This window comes from Crotalus tigris, unplaced genomic scaffold (genome assembly GCF_016545835.1).
Source record: "Crotalus tigris isolate CLP2741 ecotype Arizona unplaced genomic scaffold, ASM1654583v1 scf7180000018105.1476442, whole genome shotgun sequence".
Classification (NCBI taxonomy): domain Eukaryota; kingdom Metazoa; phylum Chordata; class Lepidosauria; order Squamata; family Viperidae; genus Crotalus; species Crotalus tigris.
In genome coordinates, this window is record NW_024096826.1 from 563,600 (window position 1) to 590,930 (window position 27,331).

At 37.7% G+C, this 27,331-nt stretch overlaps 2 protein-coding genes across 2 annotated transcripts; one reads left to right on the forward strand and one right to left on the reverse strand.

Moving 5' to 3' along the window:
* Window positions 1–15,850, forward strand: COQ10B (coenzyme Q10B). The gene is made up of 5 exons (XM_039347984.1): window positions 1–194; window positions 5,207–5,356; window positions 7,154–7,346; window positions 12,455–12,556; window positions 14,125–15,850. Exons 1-5 carry the CDS (start codon window positions 118–120, stop codon window positions 14,290–14,292), a joined length of 690 nt encoding a protein of 229 aa, XP_039203918.1. The 5' UTR covers window positions 1–117; the 3' UTR covers window positions 14,293–15,850.
* HSPD1 (heat shock protein family D (Hsp60) member 1) lies at window positions 15,709–27,219 on the reverse strand. The gene is made up of 12 exons (XM_039347983.1): window positions 27,063–27,219; window positions 24,812–24,987; window positions 23,810–24,062; window positions 23,087–23,169; window positions 22,761–22,856; window positions 22,347–22,440; window positions 21,088–21,256; window positions 20,214–20,313; window positions 18,482–18,727; window positions 16,885–17,059; window positions 16,403–16,581; window positions 15,709–16,315 (listed from the first exon to the last, which is right to left on the reverse strand). The coding sequence occupies exons 2-12, from the start codon at window positions 24,983–24,985 to the stop codon at window positions 16,163–16,165; spliced, it is 1,722 nt and encodes a 573-aa protein (XP_039203917.1). The 5' UTR covers window positions 24,986–24,987; window positions 27,063–27,219; the 3' UTR covers window positions 15,709–16,162.
* Between the last annotated feature and the right edge of the window lie 112 nt (window positions 27,220–27,331).

Genomic DNA, 27,331 nt, shown 5'->3' on the forward strand with positions numbered 1-27,331 from the left:
GAGGAGGAGGAGGAGGAGGGAGAGCGAGAGAGAGAGAGAGAGAGAGAGAGAGAGAGAGAGGGAGTCAGAGTAGGATGGGGCAGTGAGGGCGGCTGGAGGCGCCGCGGAAAGTCGGATATGGCGCGGAGCAGTCGGGCTCTTGGCAAGGCTCTCGTGGAGAGGTTGGCAATGCCTTCGCGTAGAGTAGCACTCAGGTACGGCGAGAGGGAAGCTCAGTTTGTCTGGAGCTTCCCCCCCCCCCCACTCCACCCGCCACTTTTCTCTCCTCGGGCTCGGGAGAGCTGTAAGGCACGGAAGTTTGGTTGGGCGGCTAAGCCGCCTCCGTCGCCTGCTTCAGGGACTCCTTTGCCTGGTCACGAGCGCCGAGGGTGGTTCCCGTCGCCTTCGCTTTTCCTTCCCCACCCGTCACTGTCAAGAGTTCCTGCCCGCTTCGATAGCTCTACCGAGGCGCGGTTGCTTTCCTGGGACCTTGTCCACCGGCTCGGAAAAGCCACAGGATCCGCGATTGGGGAATTCTTGCCCCCGCTGGCTTTCGTTCTCCCCTTCAGTTCTGCCCTTGGTCCAGAATAGAAGGAAGGCCCGGAGATTAGTTTTTTTGTCGAGAGATGGGCAACACTCGGGCCTTTTATATAGAGCATTCCTCTTATGCTGGATGTCAGTTTAACTCCTTGTAGGATCCTATAACTAATTTTATTAACATAATAGCCAACTTAATTGTAATGGATGGTGGTAGAATAGAGTGACAAAAGACTCCTGTTGCTTGCCATGATAGATTATTGTTGATTTCCAGCTAAAATGTACTGATAAACACTTTTGCAATAGAACACTTTGGACATATTCTCTATCCCTGTGATATTTAATTTCTTGGTTAATTGTAGGAAGTATCAATGGTCTTGTAAGGTAGTCATCAAATTTTTAGTTCATTGTGTTATTTAGTATGCCTGTGTCTCACAAATGGATAAAAGGAATTACATATCATTTAGTATATTTGCATGCTAAGTTTAGTTCATCATTTTAGTCTTTCATTGATAAAGGGGCAAATTCCCTCTTCCCTAACTCTTCTAACTTTGAGCTGGTCTAAATGATGTGACAATCTTCTTTGTAGACTTCTTTTCTTTTTATGGCCCACAAATACTTCTTTCAATCCAATTATCCAAGAAGTACCTGGCTGTCTGGTGACTTACACTGGTATATTGTGTGCTACCAACCGTATTCTAAAGCAGAATAAATAAACAGTATTGTCCTTCAGCTCTTACTCTTTGGAGCTGTTTAACACCTTCATATTTTTCTAAGAATTTAGACATGTTTTATAGATGATATTTTAAAAATTCTATCCACCCTTCAAATCCCAGACTTGAAAATGATAGGGAATATATTAGAAAATGCATGCATACTTTTCTGTCGAAGGTAATGATTCATATTGAAAAGTGCTATATTTAAAAGAAGTAAAGGTTATATGTATTATAACTGCCTTGGGTAAGAGCAGGTACTTAACTGTGTTATCAAGCTAATTAGCCATCAAGAGGATGACATCAAATTGAATTTTTGTGATATTACTATGGAAACAGTATCCCAAATTACATCTCTAAGTTTCTCTCTTATATGTAACTTTGACTTGCTTAAATTTCCTTTTTGTTTTGTTTTGTTTCCATTTAATATGTAGTTAGGAATTGCAAGCCAGACCAGCATTGAGAGTGTATTGGCATAATCTTTAGACTTTTCATGTACCCCTAAATGAATAGCATGTGGAATGGGGCACTCTTGTTTTTTTATTGGGGAAACAAGTATTTATGCCTTTCTTTGCTGGCTATGTATGGTATAACTGCAATAGGCTATTAGACACATTCAATATATGGCTGAACTGATGGCTCCCCCAGAGGTCATACTCTTCCCCCTATAAATTATTCCCTATGTGCTAAGTCTCATTTTGCTCTCTGTTAGTTGTAAGTATTAGATGGGTCATTTGGCAGAGAATGTATACATGTCCTGCGTTGAAATATCTGACAATCTGTAATTCAGTATGCAAATTTAATCTGGAATATTCTTTTGAGTCTGGTAATGATTAATAATTTTTACAACTGAAGAAAAAATATTAGTTTTAATCACATTTTCCCACTTGCTTTCCTTATACTTGTTAATCATAATACTTTGAGGAATTAGACATAAAACCTATCTAGCACCTTGAAAAAAATCACACATAAGAATACCTTAACAAAATAAAGCAGCAATTCTTCCCATATCAGATTACTCTGGTAATATAGTTAGGGGAAAGTTTGCTAATTTGTAAATCTTTATCACAGTAAAGGTATTTTCTTACTCATATTGCCTGTGTTTTGACTGATGAAGGCATGGACCTTTTGATTCTCTCAAGATCTTATCTGTTCATAAAATGTTGTATTAATCTCTCCATTAGGTATTTTTCATCTCAACACGAAGTTTGGAAAATGCAGGGTTGGCTTGAAGAACAAAAATTTAATTTTTGGGATTGTACCAAAATTAAAATACTGATATTTCAGATATTCACTGTTTATGATTTAGAATGGTAAAATATAGTCATTGATATTTTGAGAGTGTTGTTTTATATCTGATCCTAGAATATACCATATTTTCCGATTTTTATTGAGGAACTTAAGTCTCAGTAATTCTGTATTGTTTTTCTTCTATCTACTACTGCTGTGTGCATTGGCATACATGAAGACTTTAATGAACTTCACTTTTCCTATGTTTCCCATAACTCATAACCATATATATATATATATATATATAATGAAAGTCAAAGTTTAAAAACACTACATTTATAATTGGGATAATACATGCTTGAATTAAACGTGGATAAAGTATGAAACTCATGTTTTCATATTCTTTTAAATTGCAGTATTTAAAAATTTCTATCCTAGAGTCATGCGTACAAATGAGATTTATGGGTATAATTAGTATTTTCTTTGTTTTGGTAACAGCACTGTGAGCTGCATGCAAACTCTTGTTTATTGCCTGTCTCCATCCCAGATGGATATCAAAGCTGAACAAGCAGACCTAAAAAGGACACAGTAGGCCCCTCCATCAGATATTATCTCTCCCTGAACATCCCATATACCTGCTAAACTAGACAGTAACTTGCATTTTCAATCATTAGAATTACTTGTTAAAAGCTTCTTCAGTTAAATGGAGTAAATAGTTCTTGCCACTGTTATCTGTAGATTATTTACAGCTGTTTCTCAGAGACTAAAATGATACGAACAACATAACCTCATATAATCATCATAGTCATATAATCATCATATGATGACATTATTTTTCCAAAACTGACATTTGAGATACAATGAAGGCTAGGGTAAACGTTTCCTACAAAATGTATTCCTCTTTCTATTGCAAAATTTTCCTCCTTTTTATTTATGAATTATTATAATTCATAATCTCTGAAACAGAAAAATAAAATTTATTCTTTGGAATGCTTATTTGTGGTATGATTTAAAGATAGTTATGCTTACATTTAATCAAGGAAATACGTCATTTAATCTCCTACATAAACCTGTTTGCTAATTGAGGAAGGTCAAGTCCATTTTTAACTTCTCTTATGACTTCTTGATTCTAATGTTACAGTTCATATTGATAAAGACTTTTGTGATTGAAATAAAAGTGCAGCCTTTGATTTAGTTAATAAGAGTTTCATAACTTCAATAATTGCAAAAATTAAACCACTTTTAAATTAATTGCTTTGCCTCCTTTGAAAAGTGGCCTGACAGATTTGTTTATCTGATATTCTGGTCAGTGTTACTTTCTGTTTAATTTTCCAATCATTAGTGTTAAATGATATATCTCTGATTAAATACTGGACGTTAAACTCTTATTTTAAAAGCTGTTTGAATAATTTTAGTGCATATTTGAATACTAATATATTTAATATTGACTATTAGGGCATAACATTTGGAATCTTTGAGATCAGGGGAATGCAAGTATTTTAGAATTAATATAATCAATGAGATTATTTACATGCTTCTAAAGAAATTTGTGGAGGCAGTAGGGAATCGGATATGATAACTGAGTGAACTTGTCAATCAAATTCCAGTCTGTCAGCAGAAGTGAAAAAGGATGATTTTTCTTTCTCTGCAGCTCCTCCCATGCCCATCCAGATTTGCTTTGAAGAACAGGGTTCCTGCAGTTTCTTTTTGAACAAAAGAGTTCTAGAGGAGTATTTTTAAAATAAAACTTGGCAACCTATGGCTTGTGAACTGGTTACAGCCCCAGGGCATTCCCTGAATGAATAGGAGAAAATATTAAAAAGTCCTTTTATTTTTTTGTACAGTATTTCAGTAATAGTTAAAGCATCCATTTGACCTTTAAAATCCTCTTTAAATGTAAAAAAAAAAATCTTAACTTTTTGGTATTGTTTTTTGTAATACCATAACTTTCTGTACCTTCCAGGCAGGGCACAAAGGGAAGGATCCAAGCTGAAAAATGTTTCCTGCTCCTGTTTCAAAGACATACAGTAACCCTGTTAGAAGTGCTATTGCAGGAGCAGAACTTTGCGTGGATATAGTATTTTATTATAAGATTACCATTGGCAAGAAATTATTTATACCTTCATAGCTACCTTTGAATATACAGATAGCTAAATCTAAGCAAGCAGCATTTCTTTCAATGAAGTACATGGCTATAGAAGAAAACGTTAACCAAATCAAGTGTTTTATAATAGAAGACTTATACCTTAGCTGAATACATTGATAAGTGCCAAAGAATATTTGAAAGGAAGAAGGACTTTAAAATATTACAGGTAGTTCTAACAGTCTGTATCTATATAGTTTATATCCTCACTAAAAACCTAAGAGCCTTCAAAAGAGAAAAATTAATACTCTTAATAAAGATATTTTCAGCTCTCTGAGTCATGTTTTATAAATGTAGAAGAAAGGCTCAATATATTTGATGCTTGCCATCCTGACAAGAAACTTGCTTTTCAAATATATGAACCGCGTAGTGTGTGGCCTCAGATTGATTCAGAGCCAAATTTTAAGAGGGACAGCTTTTATATTGTACTGTTGCCAGGTTCTCTCATGACTGAGATATATTTAGCCTGTCCAAGACATAAGTTAACCTAATCCTGAGTTTGATTGTCCTTGTGTTACTCTTTATTTGTTTCCTCATTTTGTTGGCTCTTCTATACTGTGTTAAGCAGATGCCTGTTCTGATGAAAATATTTAAATCATTGCAGGCATTTGACTTCTTGGGAAATATTGGTGAGCAAAACCCCACTGCCACAAATACCAGCAAAAAATTGTGCCTTTCCAAGAAGGACTTACTTCAACTTTACTGCACCATTCGGGAACAAAAGGAAAGAATATTCAGAAAGAAGGATTATAGGGTTTGTATAAGAAAAGTACATTGTAGAGTTACACAGAAATAGACACTAATGGATTGCATAATGAAAACAGTCAATTTCTCATTTTCTATTTTTTGTTCACATTGTTTATATAGTTAAAACTGATGCTTATCTATTTCATTCTGAATGTTCTAAATTTCACACTTTAATTTGAAATTATTTAAGCATCCCTTAAATTTTACTTAATTTGTTTTAATAAATTATATGTTGCTAATAATCCACTGTAAACAGTTTACAGTCCTACTATATAGAAACAGGATTAAAGTTCACAGGATACGATCTATAGCGCAGTGCTACATTTGAGGAAGCAAATACAGGATTTATAGTTCTTTGCTTACTCCATAATTCTAATTTCAGATCATTGTTATTTGTGAATGGGATATATTATTCTTTTCTTGAGATGATGTAGTATAGCAATGTATGTAGTGTAGTGTAATTTATTATTGCATACAGTTAGGTATCAATATGCTTTGGGTAGGTTTGTCAACATTGTTGAAGCAGCCCTGCTTCATGATGTTGGGGAATATACTGTGCTTCCTCCACAGATATATGTGAATGTATGTTTTTATTGTATTAGGGATAGCAGGATAGGAATGTAATAGTTCCAAAAGTACTGACAGTTCTGCCTCCCAGCCACATGACAACACTTCGGGCATTAGGCAACTGAGCTAGATTTACAGCTGTTTTAAGTATCCCATTGTCATGTAACTATGTTTTGCAGAAAACCAAATTGACTTCCGTTTTTTGACAAAACTGGCCCCATAGCAAACCATTTGTTTGCTTAACAACCACCACAAAAAAGGTCGTAAGATCAGTTCTGTCCCCTGACCAACCTGCTTTATGATTGTCATACGAACATGATGGGCAGGCTCTATTATGGTGTTAGCTCAAAGACTGCCTTCACTATTTATGCATTCTTCTGACTCATTATTGTACATGATATTTGTTTTTATTCCCCAAAGCTATTAAAGAACCTTAAACCAATCTTCAGAGCCTATTAAAAATGAATTTGAGAATTAAAGGCAGGGCTGCAGTCCACTACTCTTCAATATATTGCCCGAGAGTTTCATATTGGCTTACAAAAGAAATAAGCTGTATAAAGTTTTAAAGTTATTGCTTACTTATTACCTATTTTAACTCTCAAATTCATTTTTAATAGGTTCTGAATATTGGTTTAAGGTTCTTTAATAGCTTTGGGGAACAAAAACAAAAAACATGTATAATAATGAGTTAAAATCATGACCCCAAGTGTTTGTTAATACTGTTTAATCAACAGCAGAATATCTACTATTTAACCATTGTATCTTTCTATCAAGAGTTTTTATCTCAAGGAAGTCAAATGCAGTTTGCAAAAGTTTTGACTAAAAGCTTATATTTTCTACTTTCTACCCGATATGTTTAATTTTTGGAATTAAAATACAGTTAAATAATCCTTAATATCCTTGTGTTATAAGGAAATAGTCAAGACTGAGAGGAGGTTGGTAAAGATTACCCAAAGAGTACTTTGGCTCTTTTCTTCTAAATCTGTTGGGACTAAGACTTGTGCAAAGGAAAAAGTATGAACAGTTTGTTGTTTTCAGAGCAATTAAATGCTGGAATGACAGACAGGATTGTGTCCTTGAAGTACTGTACAACCTTGAGTGAGAAAGCTAGCTGAAATTCCATATTTGTTTATAGAATGATTGGAACAGTCTGTAAAGCAAAGGGAAGTAGAGAAATAAAATAGAATTTAGTTACATATCTCTAATAATTTTATTTTTCATTTTTCATGTTTACTAGGTATTCTATGCAAGAAATGTATGAGGTGGTAGCTGTTGTAAGCGAATACAAGAACTTTGTTCCTTGGTGCAAAAAATCAGATGTATTATCCAAACGTTCAGGATACTGCAAAGCTAAATTAGAAGTAGGATTTCCTCCTGTGTTGGAAAGATATACTTCTGTTATTACACTAGTCAGACCTCACTTGGTTAAGGTAATGCATATTTGTTGTTGTTATATGTAAACTGCCACACTTTTCAATATAGAATATAAGAAGTCCAAGAGTTGCCACTAATCAGTAGGGGATCTTATCTAGCTATGTTTTGACCACAAAATCTTGGGCTGGCTCTCCCTCTGATTACTCTTCTCCCTGTAAATCTCCTGGATATAACTTATTGCTTGGGAAGATGTTTGGATATAGCACTAAACTGGAAGAGGGTAAGCTCTAGAAGCAGGACTGCTGTAAAGAGTAAGCAGTATATTTATTGAGTGTATATGTAGTTTGTTTATTTATTTATTTAAATGTTCAAAATGCCCAATAGCTAAGCTGTCTGAGCGTTTTACACCAAAAAAAAAGAGAAAGAATACAATTTGAATTACTATTATATCCAATAAAATCAAATAAAATCCTAAATACACCATATAATCCAGGTAGCAGTAAGGGGGTCGTAACAGTCTAAAACAACATGAATTAATATATAAGTTAAAATACAATTAAAATATGTTTTAAAAGCCTGTGACAATAAAATGGTCGTCACTGAAATAATGTGAATGTCAGATGGGCCTATCTGAGGAAACAGCCTAAGAAATTGCCCTCCGTTGTAGAATCCCATCTTTCCTCCCTTGGTGGGGGATCTGGAGGGCCTCAGAAAATCTTAAGGTCCAGTTTAGGTACATACTAGAGAAAGGTGCTCCTTCAGAGAATCATATCCTAAGCCTTGAAGTCTTTAAAGGTTAAAGCCCATATTTTGTATTGGATCCAGAAATATACTGATAGTCAATGTAGATCAGTGTTTCTCAACCTCGACAATTTTAAGGCATGTGGACTTCAACTCCCAGAATTCCACAGCCAGCATTGCTGGCTGTGGAATTCTGGGAGTTGAAGTCCACATGCCTTAAAATTGTCGAGGTTGAGAAACACTGATGTAGATGGTGAAATATTGGCATAATATATGCATATCGGTCAGTCCCAGTGAGTAGTCTAGCCACTCTAATTTTGAACCAACTGAAGTTTCCAGACTATTTTTGAAAGTAGCCCCATATACAGTGCATTGCAATAATCCAACCAAAAAGTTACCAGTGAGGCTCTGTTTGGAAAAGGTCAGTTGACAAATCAGCCAAAGCTATTGAAAGGCATTCTGTTCAAGTGATGCCACTTGGGCTTCTGACAATGATAGATCAAGAATCACCTCCAAACTGCAAATATGCTCCTTTAGGGTAAATGTGGATCTCTCCAGACCAGGCAGGGTCTTGCCTGGTTTGAGTCTCAGTTTATTTACTCTCATCCACTCCTTTACCCTGTCCAAGAAATCACCTTTCCTAGATGAACAGGAGAGGTAGAGTTAGGCATCCCCACATTATCTCAATCTCCTGGCATTTTAATCTCAATGGATGACCTATTCTAATGGCTTGTTAAAAAGCTTAGCAGATAAAATGGAGCCCTGAGGGACTATATATCCCAATTGTCATGATGCAGAATGGAAATCCCCCAGCACTAGTTGGACATTCAAGTAGGAGTGGGCCAACATATTATAGTGCTACTACATCCCAGCTGATGTAACCTGTCTAGGATACTATAGTCAATGGCATTGAAAGCCAGTTTTATAGCCATGCCTGAAATGAGATCAAAATCTATCCAAAAATCAGATCCATCCAAGAAAGCCTTAAGTTTCAAATCCCCTGAATTTGCAAGTAGACTTTAATTTTCTCATATGAGGCTGGGTGGAAATGTTCTTTTAAACCAGTGGTTCTCAACCTTTTTAATGCCGCGACCCCCAACCGGTTGTAAGTCGAGGACTACCCAACCGGTCGTAAATCAAGGACTATCCAACCAGTCGTAAGTTGAGGACTATCCAACCAGTCGTAAGTCGAGGACTTTCCCTGCCCGGGAGCACCGCACATGCGTGGTGCCGCCCCCTGCACCAGCCGAGGCGTAGCTGGCAAGCGGCAGAGACGGAGCAGGGCGACCACCGGCTGGGCCACCAGCTGTCCCAGCCCAAGGGAGGTAAGGCACCCGCCGGGCCCCACGCACGCCAGCAACTCTCCCTGCACCCACCGGCCTTCCACCTCCCACCCCTGGCCCTCTTTTACTTACATTTTTAGTAGTTGCTCAGCAGGGAGGGGTGGAAACTTCCAGACAGCTCGTCTTCGCTGCAGACAACTTGCAGCACCATTTGCAGAATGGGACTTTTGGCGGGCTCAGCAGGGCAGAGACAGCCTGGACAATTCCTATTGGCTTTTGAAAGCCAATAGAATTAGACTCTATTCAAGAGAGTCTATTCTATTGGCTTTCAAAAGCCAATAGAATAAAAGGGAGTAGCACAGCTAAGGAAAAGAGGGGGAAAAAAGGGCGGACTGTGTTGTTTGGTGACCCCCGTGAAATGGTCGTTCGACCCCAAATGGGGTCGCGACCCACAGGTTGAGAACTGCTGTTTTAAACTCCCCTATACTGCTTGAGCCCTTTATGGATTACTGCCTTGTCATGGTGAAGGGGCTTGCGTAACTCAATGAAGCTATAAGCTATGCCGTGCAGGGCCACCCAAGACGGACAGGTTATAGCAGAGAGTTCTGACAAAATGTGATCCACGGGAGAAGGAAATGGCAAACCACTCCAGGATCTTTGCCATGAAAATCCCATGGACAGTACTAAAAGGCAAAAAGATATGATGCTGGAAGATGAGCCCCTCAGGTCGGAAGGTGTCCAATATGCTACTGGGGAAGAGCAGAGGGTTGGTACTAGTAGCGGCAGAAAGAATGAAGCGACTGGGCCAAAGCCGAAAGGACGCTCAGCTGTGGATATATCTGGTGGTGAAAGGAAAGTTTTCCCAGTTGCAATGTATGGCTGTGAAAGTTGGACCATAAGAAAGGCTGAGCGCAAAAGAATTGAGGCCTTTGAACTATGGTGCTGGAGAAGACTCCTGCGAGTCCCTTGGACTGCAAGGCGTTCAAACCGGTCAGTCCTAGAAGAGATCAACCCCGACTGCTCTTTAGAAGGCAAGATCCTGAAGTTGAAACTCAAGTACTTTGGCCACCTAATGAGAAGGAGGGATTCACTGGAGAAGAGCCTAATGCTGGGAAAGATTGAGGGCAATAGAAGAAGGGACGACAGAGAATGAGATGGCTGGATGGAGTCACTGAAGCAGTAGGTGTGAATTTAAATGGACTCCAAAAGATGGTAGAGGACAGGAAGACCTGGAGGTACGTTGTCCATGGGGTCGTGATGGGTCGGACACGACTTCGCAATTAACAACAACATACTGCTTGAAACTAAAGCACAAAACTCCAATGCTTGAATGAATTCCAACAGTAGCACTACTGCAAGCTTCTTGCAATAGTCATAGTTCTTGTTCCTTGGCCTCTCAACTTTGGCAACTAGATCCAGAATAGCAATAGCAATATATACTGCCCCCATCGTGCTTTATAGCACTCTCTGGGTGGTTTAGTGTCAACATATTGCCCCCAACAGTCTGGGTCATCATTTTACTAACCTTGGAAGGATAGAAGTCTGAGTCAACCTCTAGCCCAGGAGGATCGAACTGCAGATTGCGGGCAGTTAACCTGCAACGGAATGTGACAACTTGCCACGGCCAACTTGCCACAACCAACTCACCATAGGACAATTCACTGCAGCCAATTTGCCGCGGGACAATCAATCATTCAGTTTAATTATTTAAAATAATTAAAACATTGTTTTAATTTTAGTCATTCACATTTCATTTTGTTCATCCTTTTGCACCTTCTTTTATGATTCTGTTCCACCATTTCTTTGTAGTGTAACTCTTGTCCTGCGATAAGTTGGCCACGGAAAATTGGTCGTGACAAGTTGGCTGTGGCAAGTTGTCCTAGACCCGCCTGCAATGCTGTATCCTAACTTTTGTTGTGCCATGTGTTGCTGAGATCATGCCACAGCATAAAAGCCATTGGTAGCAGGGATAAACTCTACTGAATACAAATTAAAGAGCTGGTCCAATGGCAAGATACAATTAGGTTGCCCAGATTGAATGAAACACTCAAAACTATACTGCTCAGAATTGCTACCTACCAAAGTTATGCAAATAGTTTATACTTAATTTTGCACTCTACTATAGTTGAGATTATACAACAGTTGCTCTTAAAACTGTAGGGCATTAAATACTCACAGGAGCAACTCTTGTTTTAATTCTACCAAGCCAATAAATTGCCCATAAAGTATAATTTATAGACTTTAATTATAAATAATTATGTTTTTTTAAAAAAGCTATAAAGATCTGAAAGCCGATTCTTCAATTATTCTACAACTCTGAAGCTACTAAAAGTGGCTTATTACACTGTTCAAGAAAGTAAACTTTTTATCTTTTTTGTTTCCTAACTTGTCCATATTCTAAAAGACCCCATGGGTCATTTTCTGCCTGTAGAGACTGGTATAATGATGCATTGCTGCATTATACCAGATTCAACTAGTTCTGTTTAAATTTCTATAGTGTACTGAAATTGGCACTGCCTGTCTTGGGTCATATCACTCCTATCTTAAGTACATATGCTGGACATTGAAGCTAGAAATTTTTTCCACCAGCTTTTTAGTACCCTTCTGTACTTTTCGAATATTTTCTATTAACCTCCAGGCTATTTCTGTAATGTATATTTCAACTTCTCTTGAGTCACTGTTAAGATTAGGTTTTTCCCATAAAGTAATTGCTATAGTTAGGCCAACATGAAATAGATTCTTCAAAATGTATCCTTTGGATGAAAAATAAAATGTCCCAGAGAGAAGAAATGAAAATAAACAAAACAGTTGCAAGGACCTAGATTATACTTTTTAAGAAACTACCCATCTTCAAGTTGTTGATTTTTTTTTCCAGTTTTGGGGTAAATATTTTTACCAGAGAAAACAGTTTTGTGTTTGCAGAAGTGAAAAAATATTGCTAAGAAACAGTTACAATGTTCAAAGAAAGCTGGACTAGTCTAAGAGAAAACTCATTTTGGAGTTTTCTAAATATTAGCATAATGTTCCTTTCAATTTTGCTCCATGCTGAAAAAACATTTGATTTTTTCCTGAAGTTACTGTGGTGATGTTCATGTAATGTACAAAGTATTGAAATTAAGACATATTAAAAATTTTCATAGGCATCATGTACAGATGGAAAATTATTTAATCATCTGGAAACTGTGTGGCGCTTCAGTCCAGGAGTTCCTGGCTATCAAAGGACATGTACCTTGGATTTTTCAGTAAGTATAACCCTCCCAAGCTATTGAGACCAAAGAAAAATGTATTTTTGAAACCATACCTGACTGCAGTATTGTCCTATATAAGTATTTTAAATATGTATTTTATTGTGCGTAGTATAATAGGTCAGAAAGTCCAAAATCATTCAGTTCGATTTGTGCCTAAGGCAAGACTAGAAACCACGATCTCCCAGTTTCTGGCTTAGTACCTTAATCACTCTGCCAGACTGGCTTTGTATAGTTTGCTTTTAATTATGATTGCAAAATTACTTTTGCGAACCATAATTTTTTGTTGCAGCAATCCAACTTTAATTAATTTGTTTTTAAGCAGTGAAGAATGCTCATTTCCAAGCAATTCGTAATGTGCATGGAATAAATTATTCCACTAGCAGTAGTAATTTCATTATTTCAATTCTCTTATAGCATTTCATTCAAATACAATTTTATTTAAGTATTTCCAAGGTTTTTTTCTGAACACAAGTAGTTCTCAGTTAACAATGATAACTGGTGTGAAATGTGGCTACACCACTTAGTGATAGCACTTTTGATTGCCATCATTTAGCAAATCCTGCACTATCATTAAGTGTAATGTCACATGGTTGTCATTTGCGACCTGCTGGCTTCCCCATTGATTTTGCTTGTTGGAAGTTAGCAGTGAAAGTTGCAAATGGCAATCAATATTGCAGGACACATTCAGTGCCATCATAAATTCAAATGGTCACTGAATGAGTGGTCATTAAGCAAGGACTAATTGTAGCTTTTTTAAAAATCTTTAATGACGTTGAACAGTAAATGGTCAGAAATGGCCAAATTATTGCCTATTATTGACAATATTTTATATTCTTTAGAATATAAAAGATAGTAAAATGCATCAGGACCAGTGTACTTATTTATTTAGATATAATTATTTAGCCTTATTTGGAGATATATTTTTTGCTTAGATGTTTTTAACTGTGTGGCACCTTGTATTCCAAAGAGAAAAGTGTCCTTAGAAATGACCACATACAGGCCTGCACATACCTGTTGGCACTTCCTTAAATTAAATGGTATCTAGGATTGGACTGCAAGACAGGTGTGCAATCCTAGAAGACACAGCTGCTTTCAGTTACAGACAGCTTTGATTGCCCCCAATGTGCCCAAAGGAACACAAAGCACTTTGAACTGGAAAAAATACATAGAACATAGCAAACCTAGAATGATGGTTATGTGGGAGAAGGGATTAAAAAGTTAACTAAGAAAGTATTGTATTGTGTGTGGAGCACTATGTAACTGGGAAGTAAACCAATTAATGTCACATACTCTGTTGTAAATCCTGTGGTACTGATTTTGTCCATATATTGTTGAGTACTACCACACAACATGAATGGCAATTAAGGTTAATGAAAAAGTGATTCATGGCTAAAAAACTGGAATCTATAAATATTAGATTGAAACTGCAGCAGAAAATGAATATCCAGATTTTCTTATGATCTTGTAACTAGCCACTATTCCCCAATATCGATGGATTAATATAAAGAGTGCCTACCCTTCTTAATCATTAGGGATGACTGATAATTTATTTTCCTTTACAGATTTCTTTTGAGTTTCGCTCCCTTCTGCATTCTCAGCTTGCCACATTGTTCTTTGATGAAGTTGTTAAGCAGATGGTAGCTGCATTCGAAAGAAGAGCAGGCAAGCTGTATGGTCCAGAAACTAGAATACCTCGAGAATTAATGCTTCATGAAGTGCATCATACATAAAGTAGTTTTGAAATTTCTTGGACACCATCTTTACATATGAGATGTTTTTCTCATGTGGGCTTCCAATTATATGGGGCATTTTTTGCCAATTATGTATATTACTACTGTATAAAACATTCATGTAAGATGCAGGTGTATATAGAAGCTTCAGTCAAGTGCAATTCTAAGGTGCTGGTAAGTTCATTGAGTGGCAGCTACATTTACAATGGCTTCCCTCATCTTTTCAGCATGTATAAAACTCAGCACTGTTACCAGTTCTATAGCCTTATTTTGACAATGTTTAATATTTACTATTGAAAATCAAGTTTAAGTTATTATTTTAAATGCATATTTAAGTTATTTTTAGTATTCAAAACTAGCTTTAACTAGCAATGTGCAGTTCTGAAAACAAAGGTTTTTGTAGTGCATAAACTTTGGTAGCAAACTTAATATACAGTATTTTAATAAGTTGTATGAATCCTACAAAAAGGGCTCAAGATTCATCAGTACATTATTTAATATGGTACTGTAGTAAACTGTTGCAAGATTCCAACAGGCAAACTACCTATACTGGGGTTCTGTATGAATAATCATGAACTCTTAGCTTTAAAAATGTTCCAGTTAATGACAAACCATAGCGCCTAGGGGTTTATGGCTTTCTTCCACCAGCAGAACTGACAGTACTAACAAAGCACATTCCCCACTTTCCTTCATAGTTCTCTCCATCTGCCTTAGAAAGTTGGAAAACAAATTAGGAATAAACGGGAAAAAGGATACTGTTTGCCAAAGTTGGCTTCAGTAACTTTGGTAATAACTATATGTAAATATAGTTTTAAGTTAAAAGTGCATTTGAATTTCACACCTTTATAATTTTATATATTGCTGCACTCACCATTTGTAATAGTTTGATGATTCTTGCTTGATTCATAAACATACTATCTCCTATGACTTTTTTTTTATACTATGCACTCCTCATTTTTTATTTTCATAAATGTGAGGGTACTGTGATCTGTGGTCAACTGTATTCCTTACTATAGACTGCTTCACAATGGTCATAAGTCTCAGCATCAAGTTAGCTCTGGAGCCTTAATCATGAAAAATGGTTACTCAGGCAAGAAGTTTGTAGATTAAATTGAAGTACAGCTGGATTCTATATTGCTTCAGTGCAGTTCTAATTTCAGCCATGAAAATGTTATTAAAAAAATTTTTATACTAGGAAGGCAGCTCAATCCTGCTTTCTATTTTCATGTATTAAAAGAAACTTGAGAACAAATTTATATGAAAGTTAACTTTTGAGGAATTTCTTCCCTTGAGAAATAAGACTTTAATAATTAGTTATTGCTAGTTGGCTCTGAAAAAACAAAAAAAATTGTCTTGAAAAACTTAATAGTTGCAATGAACAGATTATGTTGTGAATAAGTTAATACATACCATACCTTAGAGCAATTGTTTTATTACATAAAGTTGTCACATAATTGTATATTTGTCTACTTTGTACACAATTTTATTCAGTCTTGCACACAATGGCTTCTGCATTTTTTAGTGACAGCAGGCACCAATAAAGTCTTATTTAGCAGAATTGCAAGTGCTTCAACTGGTTTTAAGTTTAGAGCACAAGATTGGTACATGGATCTGCACCCAGTATCAGGAATGTACAAATGTCTTTATTCAAAGTACAAAATAAATTATCTGTAAGCATGGGCAATGACTGTTTAAACAATCATACAACTGAAATCCAGTAACTGAATGTTACAATGATTTTTTTTTCTTTTTTTAAACACAGACCCTTTCTCTGCAGTCACTATCCATCCTTTCCGACTCTGACCCAAGGCTCGCTTAAACTATCAGGTCATGCACTGTAGTTCATGATACGCATCCATGTAGCCTAGCTTTAGAACATACCACCTCCCATTCCTCCACCCATTCCTCCCATAGCAGCAGCAGCAGCATCCTTCTCTTCCTTGGGGATTTCAGTTACAACTGCTTCAGCTGTAGATAAAAGGGAAGCTACTCCTGCAGCATCCATCAGCGCTGTTCTCACAACCTATGAATGGATTAAGAGTATTTGGTAAAAGATTGAAATACTAGCTAAGAGCGCTATCACAGAATCATTAGCAAATTTGGTATTTACCTTTGTTGGGTCAATAATGCCTTTTTCTATCATATTCACGAAGTCACCAAGCATTGCATCATAACCAACATCAGGTGGGCTTTGCATGATTTTCTCAACTATCAGTGATCCTTCAACCCCTGCATTCTTGGCAATAGTCATAGCTGGAATTTTCAGTGTTCTTCTTACAATCTCTATGCCTATAAAAGGAATGACCTCTGGTTATTACAAAAACAGAACTACACTAATTTCACTGATGATGAAGATGGAACCAACACTGAGCATTTTTCATATATAGTGCCTATCTGTAAAATTTCCAGTCTGAATCTGGAAGTTAATTTTGTGAAATCTTTTCATCTATTTCCCAGCTCTCAATAAGCTCTGGATAGTGGGGAGTCAATTTCTGAAGATAAGATAGCTACGCTGGGGAGAAGAGAGTGCTCTACAGGAAACCTGGAAGTCACTTAAAATCTAAGTATCCAAGTTAAGTGTTATTGACTTACCAGTTTTCTGATCTTCATTGGCTGGAATCAAAACATCTAGTGCTGGAATACAACGGAGCAATGCACAGCCACCACCTAGGACTATGCCTTCTTCTACAGCAGCACGAGTGGCATTCAGGGCATCATTGACTCTGTCTTTCTTCTCATTAACTTCAACATCACTTGTTCCTCCAACCTAAGAGAAATCCCTAGTTGTTGTCATGTTCTTACAGGTAGTTCCTGACATACAACTGTAATGGAGTCTGTCCATTATGGCTGTTTGTTAAATTGGTCGAAGTGGTCAGTCATCTGACTAATACAATTTTACATTTTTTGTGGTGACCGTTAAGCCAACCAAGGCTTTATTATGGCGTGGTTTTGCTGAAAATGAGAAGTGCCTGTTTTCAGCAAAACAGCTGTACGACAGTTATGCAACTGCAGGATGCTGCGAGTGGCCATAAATGTAGCCCTGTTACCAAGTACGCAAGGTCCAAACACATGACCATGAAGGAGACCTGACTTCAAACCTGAGTCATAAGGTTGGTTGTAACAGGTTGCTAAATGACTGCTTTAAAGTTGAGAACTACCTGTACTTAGAAATTATCTGCAAAATTTTGTAATCTGAAGGACTCTGGAAAAGGCAATTTCTCTTGTATGATTGGAATGCTGCTGTTCAAGAAATGTTACAGCTCCCTTTGTCATAAAAAACTAATCTTATTAGTTTTCAGTTCTGTGGTAGGGTTAAGTATCTTATTATCTTTACCACTGAAGAAATTCCATTTTCTCCAGTTTAAGAGATGCCTCAGGCCATAAATGAATATCACAGTGGTGGCGAACCTATGGCACGGGTGCCAGAGGCGGCACTCAGAGCCCTCTCTGTGGGCACTCACGTCGTCACCCCAGGCCTAGGCCTTCAGCTGGGTTTTATAAAACCTTTTCGCTTTAGGCCTCCGCCACCATGTGCCCCACCCCAAAAAAGGTTCAATCAGTCATTTTCAACTTCTTATGGGAAAAAAAAGTTCTTGCAAAGTTGGAATTGATTGATTGAACTTTTTAGTCCCACCCAGTCTGCCGTTACCACGGCAGCCATGCCCACCCAATTGGCCATGCTCACCCAATGGGCCACATCCACCCGGCACTCAACGATGCATAAGTGGGTTTGGGGTTGCAGTTTGGGCACTCAGTCTCTAAAAGGTTCGCCATCACTGGAATATCATTTTGAGTTCAACAAACCATTGCTGACATGAGGAAACTATTAGTCTTCCTGTATTTTGTTATATTTTCACAAAACGTAGTTTGTTTAACACTACATACACAGCAACTTTTAACAAATTCTTAAACCGACTTGCCCAATCCAGTGTCTTCTGGATATGATAGATTACTATTCCTATCTTAACCGGATAAGTTATCTTTCAGGTTATGGTTAATATCTCATGGACACTAGACTCTAATATAGTTAATCAAATCCCAAGATGTTGAAGCCATTTATACTACCTTTTATTGAGTTAGTAAATTTGTATGCTGCCCAGCTAAGAAACCATTCAGTAGGGCAAATCAACATAAAAAGATGAAATTACATTAACTTCATTTTACCCAGACAGAAAACCCAGTTACCTACCTTTAGTACAGCTACTCCATCAGAAAGCTTAGCCAAGCGCTCGTTTAGCTTCTCTTTTTCGTATTCACTTGTTGTGGTTTCCAGTTGTTCAATTATTTCTTGAATCCGTTTTTCAATCTGAGCCTTATCACCTTTTCCTTTAAGCAATAAGCAGTCATCTTTGGTTACAATGACTTCTCCAACTTTGCCAAAGTCATGAGGCTGAACATCTTCCAGATTTATAGTTAAACCTTCCTCTCCTAATACCTGAAATAGGTTATGTTGAACAAAGTTCTTTGTTACCAGTTGCAATTTTACAAATTTTTAATAGTCACTACTTAAAAAAAAAAAACAACTTTTTTTTGCTTCATTAAGATTTCCTATGTACTATCAAAAATTTGTCCTGAATTAAAAAGACTGACTAAATGTCATATGAAATAATCATTTACAGCCCAGGCACTTTAACAGTGCAAATTTTTCAATCTGTACAGCCAGTTTCATGCCTGCCCATTTAAGAACCCGTGCAGGCGTCATTGTTATCAGTTCAGTGCGTTGCAGCAGAGCACACACTTCACAAAATGGAAAGCCATTTGCTTCCAAAGTAGATAGTTGGATTTTGTTTGTTTGGGGTTTGTTTGCTTTTTGGTGCTTTCAAGTCAGTGTTGACTCCTGGCGACTGCTTGAAGAAGTCCCTGCAGTTTTCTGGCAAGATTTCTAGAAATAATTTGCCCTCACTCTCTTCCTGGGACTGAGAGTTAGTGACTGGCCCAAAGTCATCCAGTTCGCTTGCCTAAGGCAAAACTGGAACTCCTAGTCTTCTGATTTCTACCTTGGTGCTTTTAACCTCCACACCAAACTGGTTCTCTATGACAGACGTCCCCAACCTTTTGAGCACCGGGAACCGATTTTGTGGAGAGAGGTTTTTCTGCGGACCGGAGGGGGAGTGGTTTCACATACTGCCTGTATTCCACAGATGGGGCTTTGCTTGTTTGTGTGGACCCGTTTCTGGCATGCCGGGGCCCGTTACGGATCGGGGGTTGGGGACCCCTGCCCTATGAGATAGCTGAACGTAAAATGGCAGGGCATGTTATATCACTGTAAGAATGCAAAACTGGGCACCCATGGTTTAAATCACAAAGCTCTCTGCAAGTACAGTAGTCTTTGACTTATGACTACAACCGAGCTCAAAATTTTCACTGCTAAACAAGGCAGTTAAGTGAGTTTTGCTCCATTTTGTGACCTTTCTTGCCACAGTTAAGTGAATCACTGCAGCTGTTAAGTTAATAACGTGGTAAGTGAATCTGGCTTTCCCAGTAACTTTGATTGTCAGAGGGTTGCAAAAGGTGATCACATGACCCCAGGACACAATCACTGTCATAAATATATGCGAATGCCAAGTGTCCAAATTTTGATCACGTGGCCACGGGCATGCTGCAATCGTTGTAAGTGTGAAAAGCGGCCATAAGTCACTTTTTCCAGTACTGTTGTAACTTTAAACAATCACTGAATGAATGGTTAAGTTGAAGACCACTTGTACTATATTCACATCTCTGGTTTGCTTTGGCATAAAACACCTTCCCCCATTCTCCTTTGATATAAAAAAGGATCAAATATCAGAATAAATCAAATATATAATTAGGTTAGGATCCTACAGCTCTAGATATAATAGTAATACAGATTTATCAACTGTGCATTCATGATGTCAATTTTCTGTGGATTAAGAACTTTTCATTTCTTTTTAGGGTTTACTTACAGCACCACCAGTAGCAATTGCCATATCTTTAAGTTGATTTTTTCTATTGTCACCAAAACCAGGTGCTTTTACTGCAACCACCTGCAGGCCAACTTTCAATCTGAGAAAAAAAATTCAGTAAGCAATCTGCACTTTAAGTTAAAATCTTTTTTAACACTTCTTTGTCCAAAATACTTCATTGTACAATTCTAAATAGATATTATTTTAATATGACAATTTAACTAAAGTGATTGACCGTTATTTACAGACCACAATAACCTCTGATATAAACTACACTCCTGGTTTCCAGTAAAGATTCAGCCCCCCCCCCCAGTAATCTCTTTAGGTCAGCACTTAACCTTTTTGTCCCATGGACACAAGTCTGGGGAAACCTATAGACCCTTTCTCAAAATGTATTTAAAATAAAATACATATAGTTAGTATTACCAATTATTCTGAAATACTTTTATCAAAATATTTAAAATAACTAGAATATAACAAAGTAATCTTGTTCAGACAATAAAAGATTATCCTTGGATGCTGTTCTAATACTGCAGGAGAAAGTAAATTACCGCTGTATAAACACTTTGCTGTTTGTGCACTTAGCTCCGTTCCCTATTTTTTTTTTTTCAAAAACTGCTCCCAATTGCTTAAAAATACCCTTTCATTTCCAGCAACAGAAACAATCTCCATTAATACAAACATATCACAAATTATTCTTTTTAGTAGACCAGATTGAAAATTCCAAGTGTGCCAACATGGAAATTCAACTACAGTAAGCCGGGTGGGGTGGGCACTTCTTTCTTAAAAATGATTCTACGAATGCAGCTTCTTGTATTGAAAATGTTTTGGAAAAAGTGCATTTTTAAGAAAAAGATCTTGATATAAAACCTACCTGTTTAGTACAAGTGTGCTGAGGGCTTCTCCATCAACATCTTCAGCAATAATAATTAAAGGCTTACGATGATTATTTGCAATTTCAAGAGCTGGTACTATGGATTGAACACTGGAAATCTTCTTTTCACTGATTAAGAGATAAGCATCTTGGAATTCACATTTCTGTCCTGCAGAGGAACATAATAAGAGCAATGGAGTCTGCCAGAGGTCCTCCAGTGGCAATTGCAAAACATAACACATTCAAATCCCATGCAAAGATGGATCCACAAGACTATCTTGATTTTAGCTGAAAGCAAATTTCATTTATGGTACTCTGTAAAAATGCTGAGATCACAAATACTACAATAGCTGTTATTGTTGCATGTAGTCAGCCAGATGATTAGACTGCATTCAGACTTTTGTCCATCCATTGACTCCTTTCCAAGGACCTGGCATAGGCAGACGTTTAATATTAAAAGCATCATATGTAGATGTAAACTGTTTCAAAAAGCTGCCCTCTGTACCTGACTGATAATGATCTGTCAATGCTAATAGTGTTCATGTGGTACTCCAGATATATTGAGCTTGTATCAAAGCACCTATCACTACTGATACTAACTTTGCTTTCTTTTGCCACAGTCATTCTACTTTTATTTGTAGGACTTTGTATTTTCACTAGTTTTCTCTTCTGCTACCTCCAGGTACTGCCATGTCCAGTATCCAGTCTTCTTTTTTGTCTTTCTTACTGACAGTTATTAAGTCTGAGATGTTGTGTGGCATGTGTTTGTCTATCTGAATTCTAAATCCCAGAACATTTCAGCTCCTTCATTTTGTACTATTTTGTTTATTATTATTTGTGGGTAATCTACAATTAGATTAACAGTTTATGACTGGCAGAAATGTAATAATAATAAAGTGACATGCATAGTTAAAATACAAGTAAAATAATAATCTATCATTAAAAGAAACTAAAAAATGAAAAGCTACTTTCAAACCACAAGACAGAAAATAGTATACTTTAACTATATACAATGTGACCGTTGAATGGACTCCGTATTTCCTGAGGATGCCCTGGCTCAAATATTAACATATCTTGCCCATTTAGGGGCAAGATAGGGCACTAGATTGCTCTATTTTGTAGCAAAGCATGCTTGAACACAGAAATAAACAAATAGGACAAGGGGAACTCCATTACTCATGAATTAATTTATTCCTATGATTAAAACAAAAAGACTGATGGATCAGGAAAAGACATGTAGTTCATTAATAGCAACTTACCTTTGGCTGTATTAATGAAGTAGGGAGAGATGTAGCCTCTGTCAAACTTCATACCTTCAATAATTTCCAACTCATCGTTTAAGGTTTTTCCATCCTATTTTTTTGAAAGATTTGGAAGATTAACTACTATGGTTGGAAATCAAAAGTCTGCTCTTTCAGCTAACAGTAAGTTTTCACTGAGTAAGAGGAAAATACTCAAATTGTAATAATTGAAATTGCTAAACTTAGCCCTTTAATTTTGGCACATAACATGCATGTCATTCCCCCATCTAAATCTACTATTAACAAATATTTTGAAGGATCCTAAACATGCTTCACATTTCAATATATGTTCTCGGTTAAGTCTTAAAATGCTATCATAAAACAGACCAAAATAATTCAAGAAACACAGTGATGTACTTGTGCAACCCTTACCTTCACTGTAATAACCCCTTTCCGTCCAACCTTCTTCATGGCATCGGAGATTATGTTACCAATTTCTTTATCCCCGTTTGCTGATATTGTGGCAACCTGCATAGACAAATTATGTGTCACATTTTCTAGGAAATTAAACTACATACAAAAATCTCACCTCACTTTAAAAAGTTGGTAACATGACATCACACCTCACATTTAAAGAAAATGTTTCAAAATTAGGTGGTTTTGTTAGGCCTATTAAACAGTGCAGCCTAAATAATATATCCACTGGGCAAAGCATGTTGGGAAACAAAATCAGTTGCTTAAGGCTGAGATGACATTACCTGAGCAATTTCTTCTGGAGTTGTGACTGGTTTGGACAATTTCTTCAATTCATTAATTATAGCCTCCACAGCAAGCATCACACCTGAAAAAAACAAAAAGTGTTCATTTAAATAATCCACGGACCTAACAGTAAATAGGCATTTAAGAGATATTATCCTCATTCTTCCCATATAAAAAATATGGTAAAATCCCTCTCCGTCAGATACACACAATTTTGTCTTAATTAAATAGATACTAGTCTATTACTATGATGACCATGTTCAAGTCTGTTATACCTCAGAAGGAATAATATGAGGAAGCTGAGGTAAACTACTTTATTTGGCACCTTCCCATTCAACATTATCCAGCACTGTAATAATGAAGGGAAAATGGACATAGTAATTTAAAACAGTTGTATGGAAGAGATTTAGAAACAGTGCTGTATTAAACGTTGAGAAATTTATATCAGAGCCTCATACTCTTTATAACTGGCACGTAAATATCTGGTGTTTGTATATAGAATACCTTGCCACAGTTAGATTACAATCCACGCAATATGAAAATATACAGAACACTTTATCAAGGTAACATCATGTACACATATGAATATATGTCTCACTTTTTCTTGTTAATTATGGAAGTACTAACAAAAATGGCCTACGTGAAAGCACATAGAAAAACCAGTTCTGAGTAAGTCTGAATACACCCCCTTTTATCAAACTCACATCAGAATGAAGTATTACCTCTTCTAATTTCCACTGGATTTGCTCCTTTACTGATCTTTTCAAATCCTTCCTTGGCAATTGAACGTGCCAGTACCGTTGCAGTAGTTGTACCATCTCCTGCCTCTTCATTGGTGTTGTTGGCAACATCTTGAACTAGCCTTGCTCCAATGTTTTTGTACTTATCCTTTAAGTCAATTGCCTTGGCTACTGTAACGCCATCTTTTGTCACCTTAGGGCTTCCCCAACTCTGTTCAATAATTACCGTTCTTCCCTAAAATAACATAAAGTTAAAACATTGGCCTGCTGAGTTTATATAAAATTTAGGTTCCATCCACATCTTATAATAATGATTAGAAAATATTTTTACAATTATTAGTTTAAAGGCTGTAAGATATACCAGAAAGGCACCGTAATTAATTAGTTATTACTCTAGAATAGGAAAGAAATGAATTTGAAGCTCCCAAGTAAACAGAACCTGGAAACATGCTACCAGTGCCAAATGTGAATCTTCAGGAACAAAGCATGCTTGTCCACATACCCACTAAAGTATACACACCGGGAAAAAGTTATGTACAAACATGCATCTGCAAAAACAATGCACAAAAACCACCTGGCATACAAAAAGAGGCATGTCCAAAGAAATATGCAACAATACAATCATGCTATTGAGTAAGGTTACATTTGTTTAAGAGTATTTTTATTCAAAATTATTCACTTGACAATCTCATGTAAAAATCGTTATAAAATTGAGTCCGGTCACATAGACCAGGCTCTATTGTGGTCATTAAGTTGAGGACTACATATTATCACCCGTGCAACTGTATATTTGATATAATCTATTTGCATTAGACTAGGGCAACTTTTACTGATCTCATACCTGGCTCTAAATTCAGAAGAATTTCATTAGTTTTCTAAGCTCATCTGATTAAATTGATTTATAAGGAATGCCATGGGGAAGTAAATTTCAAAACAATTCACAAGTAAATATCCATGTTGTGCTGGACCTATTTATTCCAATACCTTTGGTCCCATAGTGACAGCTACAGCATCAGCTAGTAGATCTACTCCCTGCAACATAAGAGCTCTGGCATCTGCTCCAAATTTCACATCTTTTGCATAGGCTCTTGTAAGGTGTGGGGCCAGGGCTCTGGATACCGGCCTTAGTTGACGTAGCACTGATGGTAAACGCAGCATTTCTATAAAGGAAAAGTTGAAGAATGCAAGTCAGTGTCAACATGATCAAGAATGGAAACAGATCATAATCATTCCTACTATATGTCAAAATAATATTTCCTAAACTGATGCATACAGATATGGTGGGCCAGAAATCCTAAACTCATTCCCAACATGGTTTAGAAAAGAGCTGCGCAATATGGTAAGTCTATGAACACTGCGACTTGCTACAACTCATCAAAATAGGATTGCCTTTTTGTTAATGGCAAATAACTTATAACATTTATAACTAGTGTGATCAATCACTACAGTAGAACTACCTATGCCAAATTCAATGCCCTTGAATTCAACTCACAAGGTCACTTCCATGAAAAGTGTTGGCTCACTTTTTAAAGGATTATTTATTTATATCCCAACTTTATTTTTTTTATATAAATAGCTCAAGGCAGTGAACATACTTCTTTGTCCTATTTTCCCCACAACAACCTTGTGAGATGGGCTGGGTTGACAGAAGTGACTGATCCAGTCACCCAGCCAGACTTCATGTCTAAGGCTGAACTCATTCTCCTGGTTTCTAGCCTGATGCCTTAACCACTAGAACAAACCGGCTCTTAAAGGATCTTTGCAAATGTATTGTCAATCAGAGAGGCAGGACTATGGATTCAGGTATTAATTCCAACAAATCTACTTATTACTACCTAAGAAAAGCCATTTTTACCAGCATAGTCAGTACTAACAATGCTGTGCTCATCTACATAAAGCCAAGTTCCCTGCTCAACATGGGCTGCTGCAGTTCAAGGATGGGGTTTTTTTTTGCTTTCTATTATATGATTATTCTTTGTCTGAAATACCAGCAACCATTTTGTGAGAATGCTCATAAACGTTTTTCAAAATGCCAAAACGTTGATAATCTGCTTTAAATTGTAATAATATAGTCACATCCTATCAGAATTCATTTTTAAAGAAATATATGCATAAATGATACCTGCACCTACCCCCCCATTTCATCTTGGAGCAAAGTGCACTGGAAAACAGGCTTAAAATGGTATCTGTGGGTTGGTATTAACTTAAATGAACATCAAAGCATGAAAGGCAGCTTCTCAGCCACTACCATTAGAAAGAATGCAAGGGGAGAAACAAAAGAAAGAGGGCGAGGGAAGGAAAAGAGTAAAGTCTACTAGTAAGTCAAGCATATCTTTTGGACCTCACACGTGCTTCATTCATTTTACCAGGTCGGAGCACAAGGTCAAAAGAGCAGCAGCTCCCCCTAGCCCTCGGACAGCAGTACTACAACCAGTAAAACTTACAACTCACCGATCCTCTTCCCGAAACTCGTGGGGCATCAGAAGACTGCCCCTTATCTTCACGAGTGTGTGTGTGTATGTGTGTGAAGGATCAAGGATAGCAATTCCCGGCCGCTAACTTGAGATCCACCGTCTAAGATTTGGCCGGGATGCATTAAGTCCCCTAGATCCACTAGCCTGACGCCCTCCAGGGGCAAAAGACTGCCACCCCACGTGGATCCGCTGGGAGCTGTTACTCAACCCCATCGCAGGAGCGTCTAAACACCACTAGCACTGATGATGTTACCTAGTTAGGCTAACGAAACGTCTGTAAGAAAACAAGCAAGCTCAGAAAGCACCAAGAATCCCTCAGTCTAAACACCGCCTGCAGATACCAAGCCGGTCGGGAAGGGCCAGGGCCGTCTCCACTCGATTGCTCGCAAGCCAACCAATAATCCAGCGGGAGAAAGACTACTACGCATGAAGACTCACGATCGCCCCCTGATCAGTCTAACTCGCAATCTAGCGCCCACCCCCACCCCCGCCCGCTGTTTCGCAGTCTTTGAACTGGTGGAATCGCCTTCTCGTGATCCCAGCCTTTCCAACGATTTGGAATGTCTTGGACTACAAAGCCCATCTTTTCAAAGTGCACACAGAGGTGGCGGAGGCGAAAGGGGCAGGATAGTCACAGGCAGGCGCTGGGCCATTCCCTCCAAACAGAGACGAACACGTGAAAGAAGCATTGATTTTTCACTGCCCTGTCCTGGGTTTCCCTGCAGGCCACCAATCGTCCCGGATCCGGAGCCCCACTTTACCTGTGGTGGGCGAAGGCAACGGGAGATACCGCAGCACGAACAAGGTGGCTCCTCTGACCACTCGCGGGGGCTGGAAGCAGCGCAGCACTCTCACCTCTCTCGCACTGCCCCACCTCCTCACCCACGTGAAAGCTTGGCGCGGACGGGAGCCCGGGAACGAGCGTAGAGGCTACTCTGCTGGGCCCGCCTACTCTCTGCGCCACGCCCTTTCGGCTTTAATTTAGGCAGGCCACGCGAGGCAGAGACCGAGAAGGGGCGGAGCTCCTTAG

Excerpts from the sequence above, each read along its gene's own strand:
- COQ10B (XM_039347984.1), top strand. The coding sequence starts at position 118 with ATGGCGCGGAGCAGTCGGGCTCTTGGCAAGGCTCTCGTGGAGAGGTTG. Across the intron at positions 195-5,206 it reads TCGCGTAGAGTAGCACTCAG|GCATTTGACTTCTTGGGAAA; the intron begins GTACGGCGAGAG and ends AAATCATTGCAG. Across the intron at positions 7,347-12,454 it reads TCAGACCTCACTTGGTTAAG|GCATCATGTACAGATGGAAA; the intron begins GTAATGCATATT and ends AAATTTTCATAG.
- HSPD1 (XM_039347983.1), bottom strand. The coding sequence starts at position 24,985 with ATGCTGCGTTTACCATCAGTGCTACGTCAACTAAGGCCGGTATCCAGA. Across the intron at positions 20,314-21,087 it reads AGCACACTTGTACTAAACAG|ATTGAAAGTTGGCCTGCAGG; the intron begins GTAGGTTTTATA and ends TTTTTTTCTCAG. Across the intron at positions 17,060-18,481 it reads ATGGAGTAGCTGTACTAAAG|GTTGGAGGAACAAGTGATGT; the intron begins GTAGGTAACTGG and ends GATTTCTCTTAG.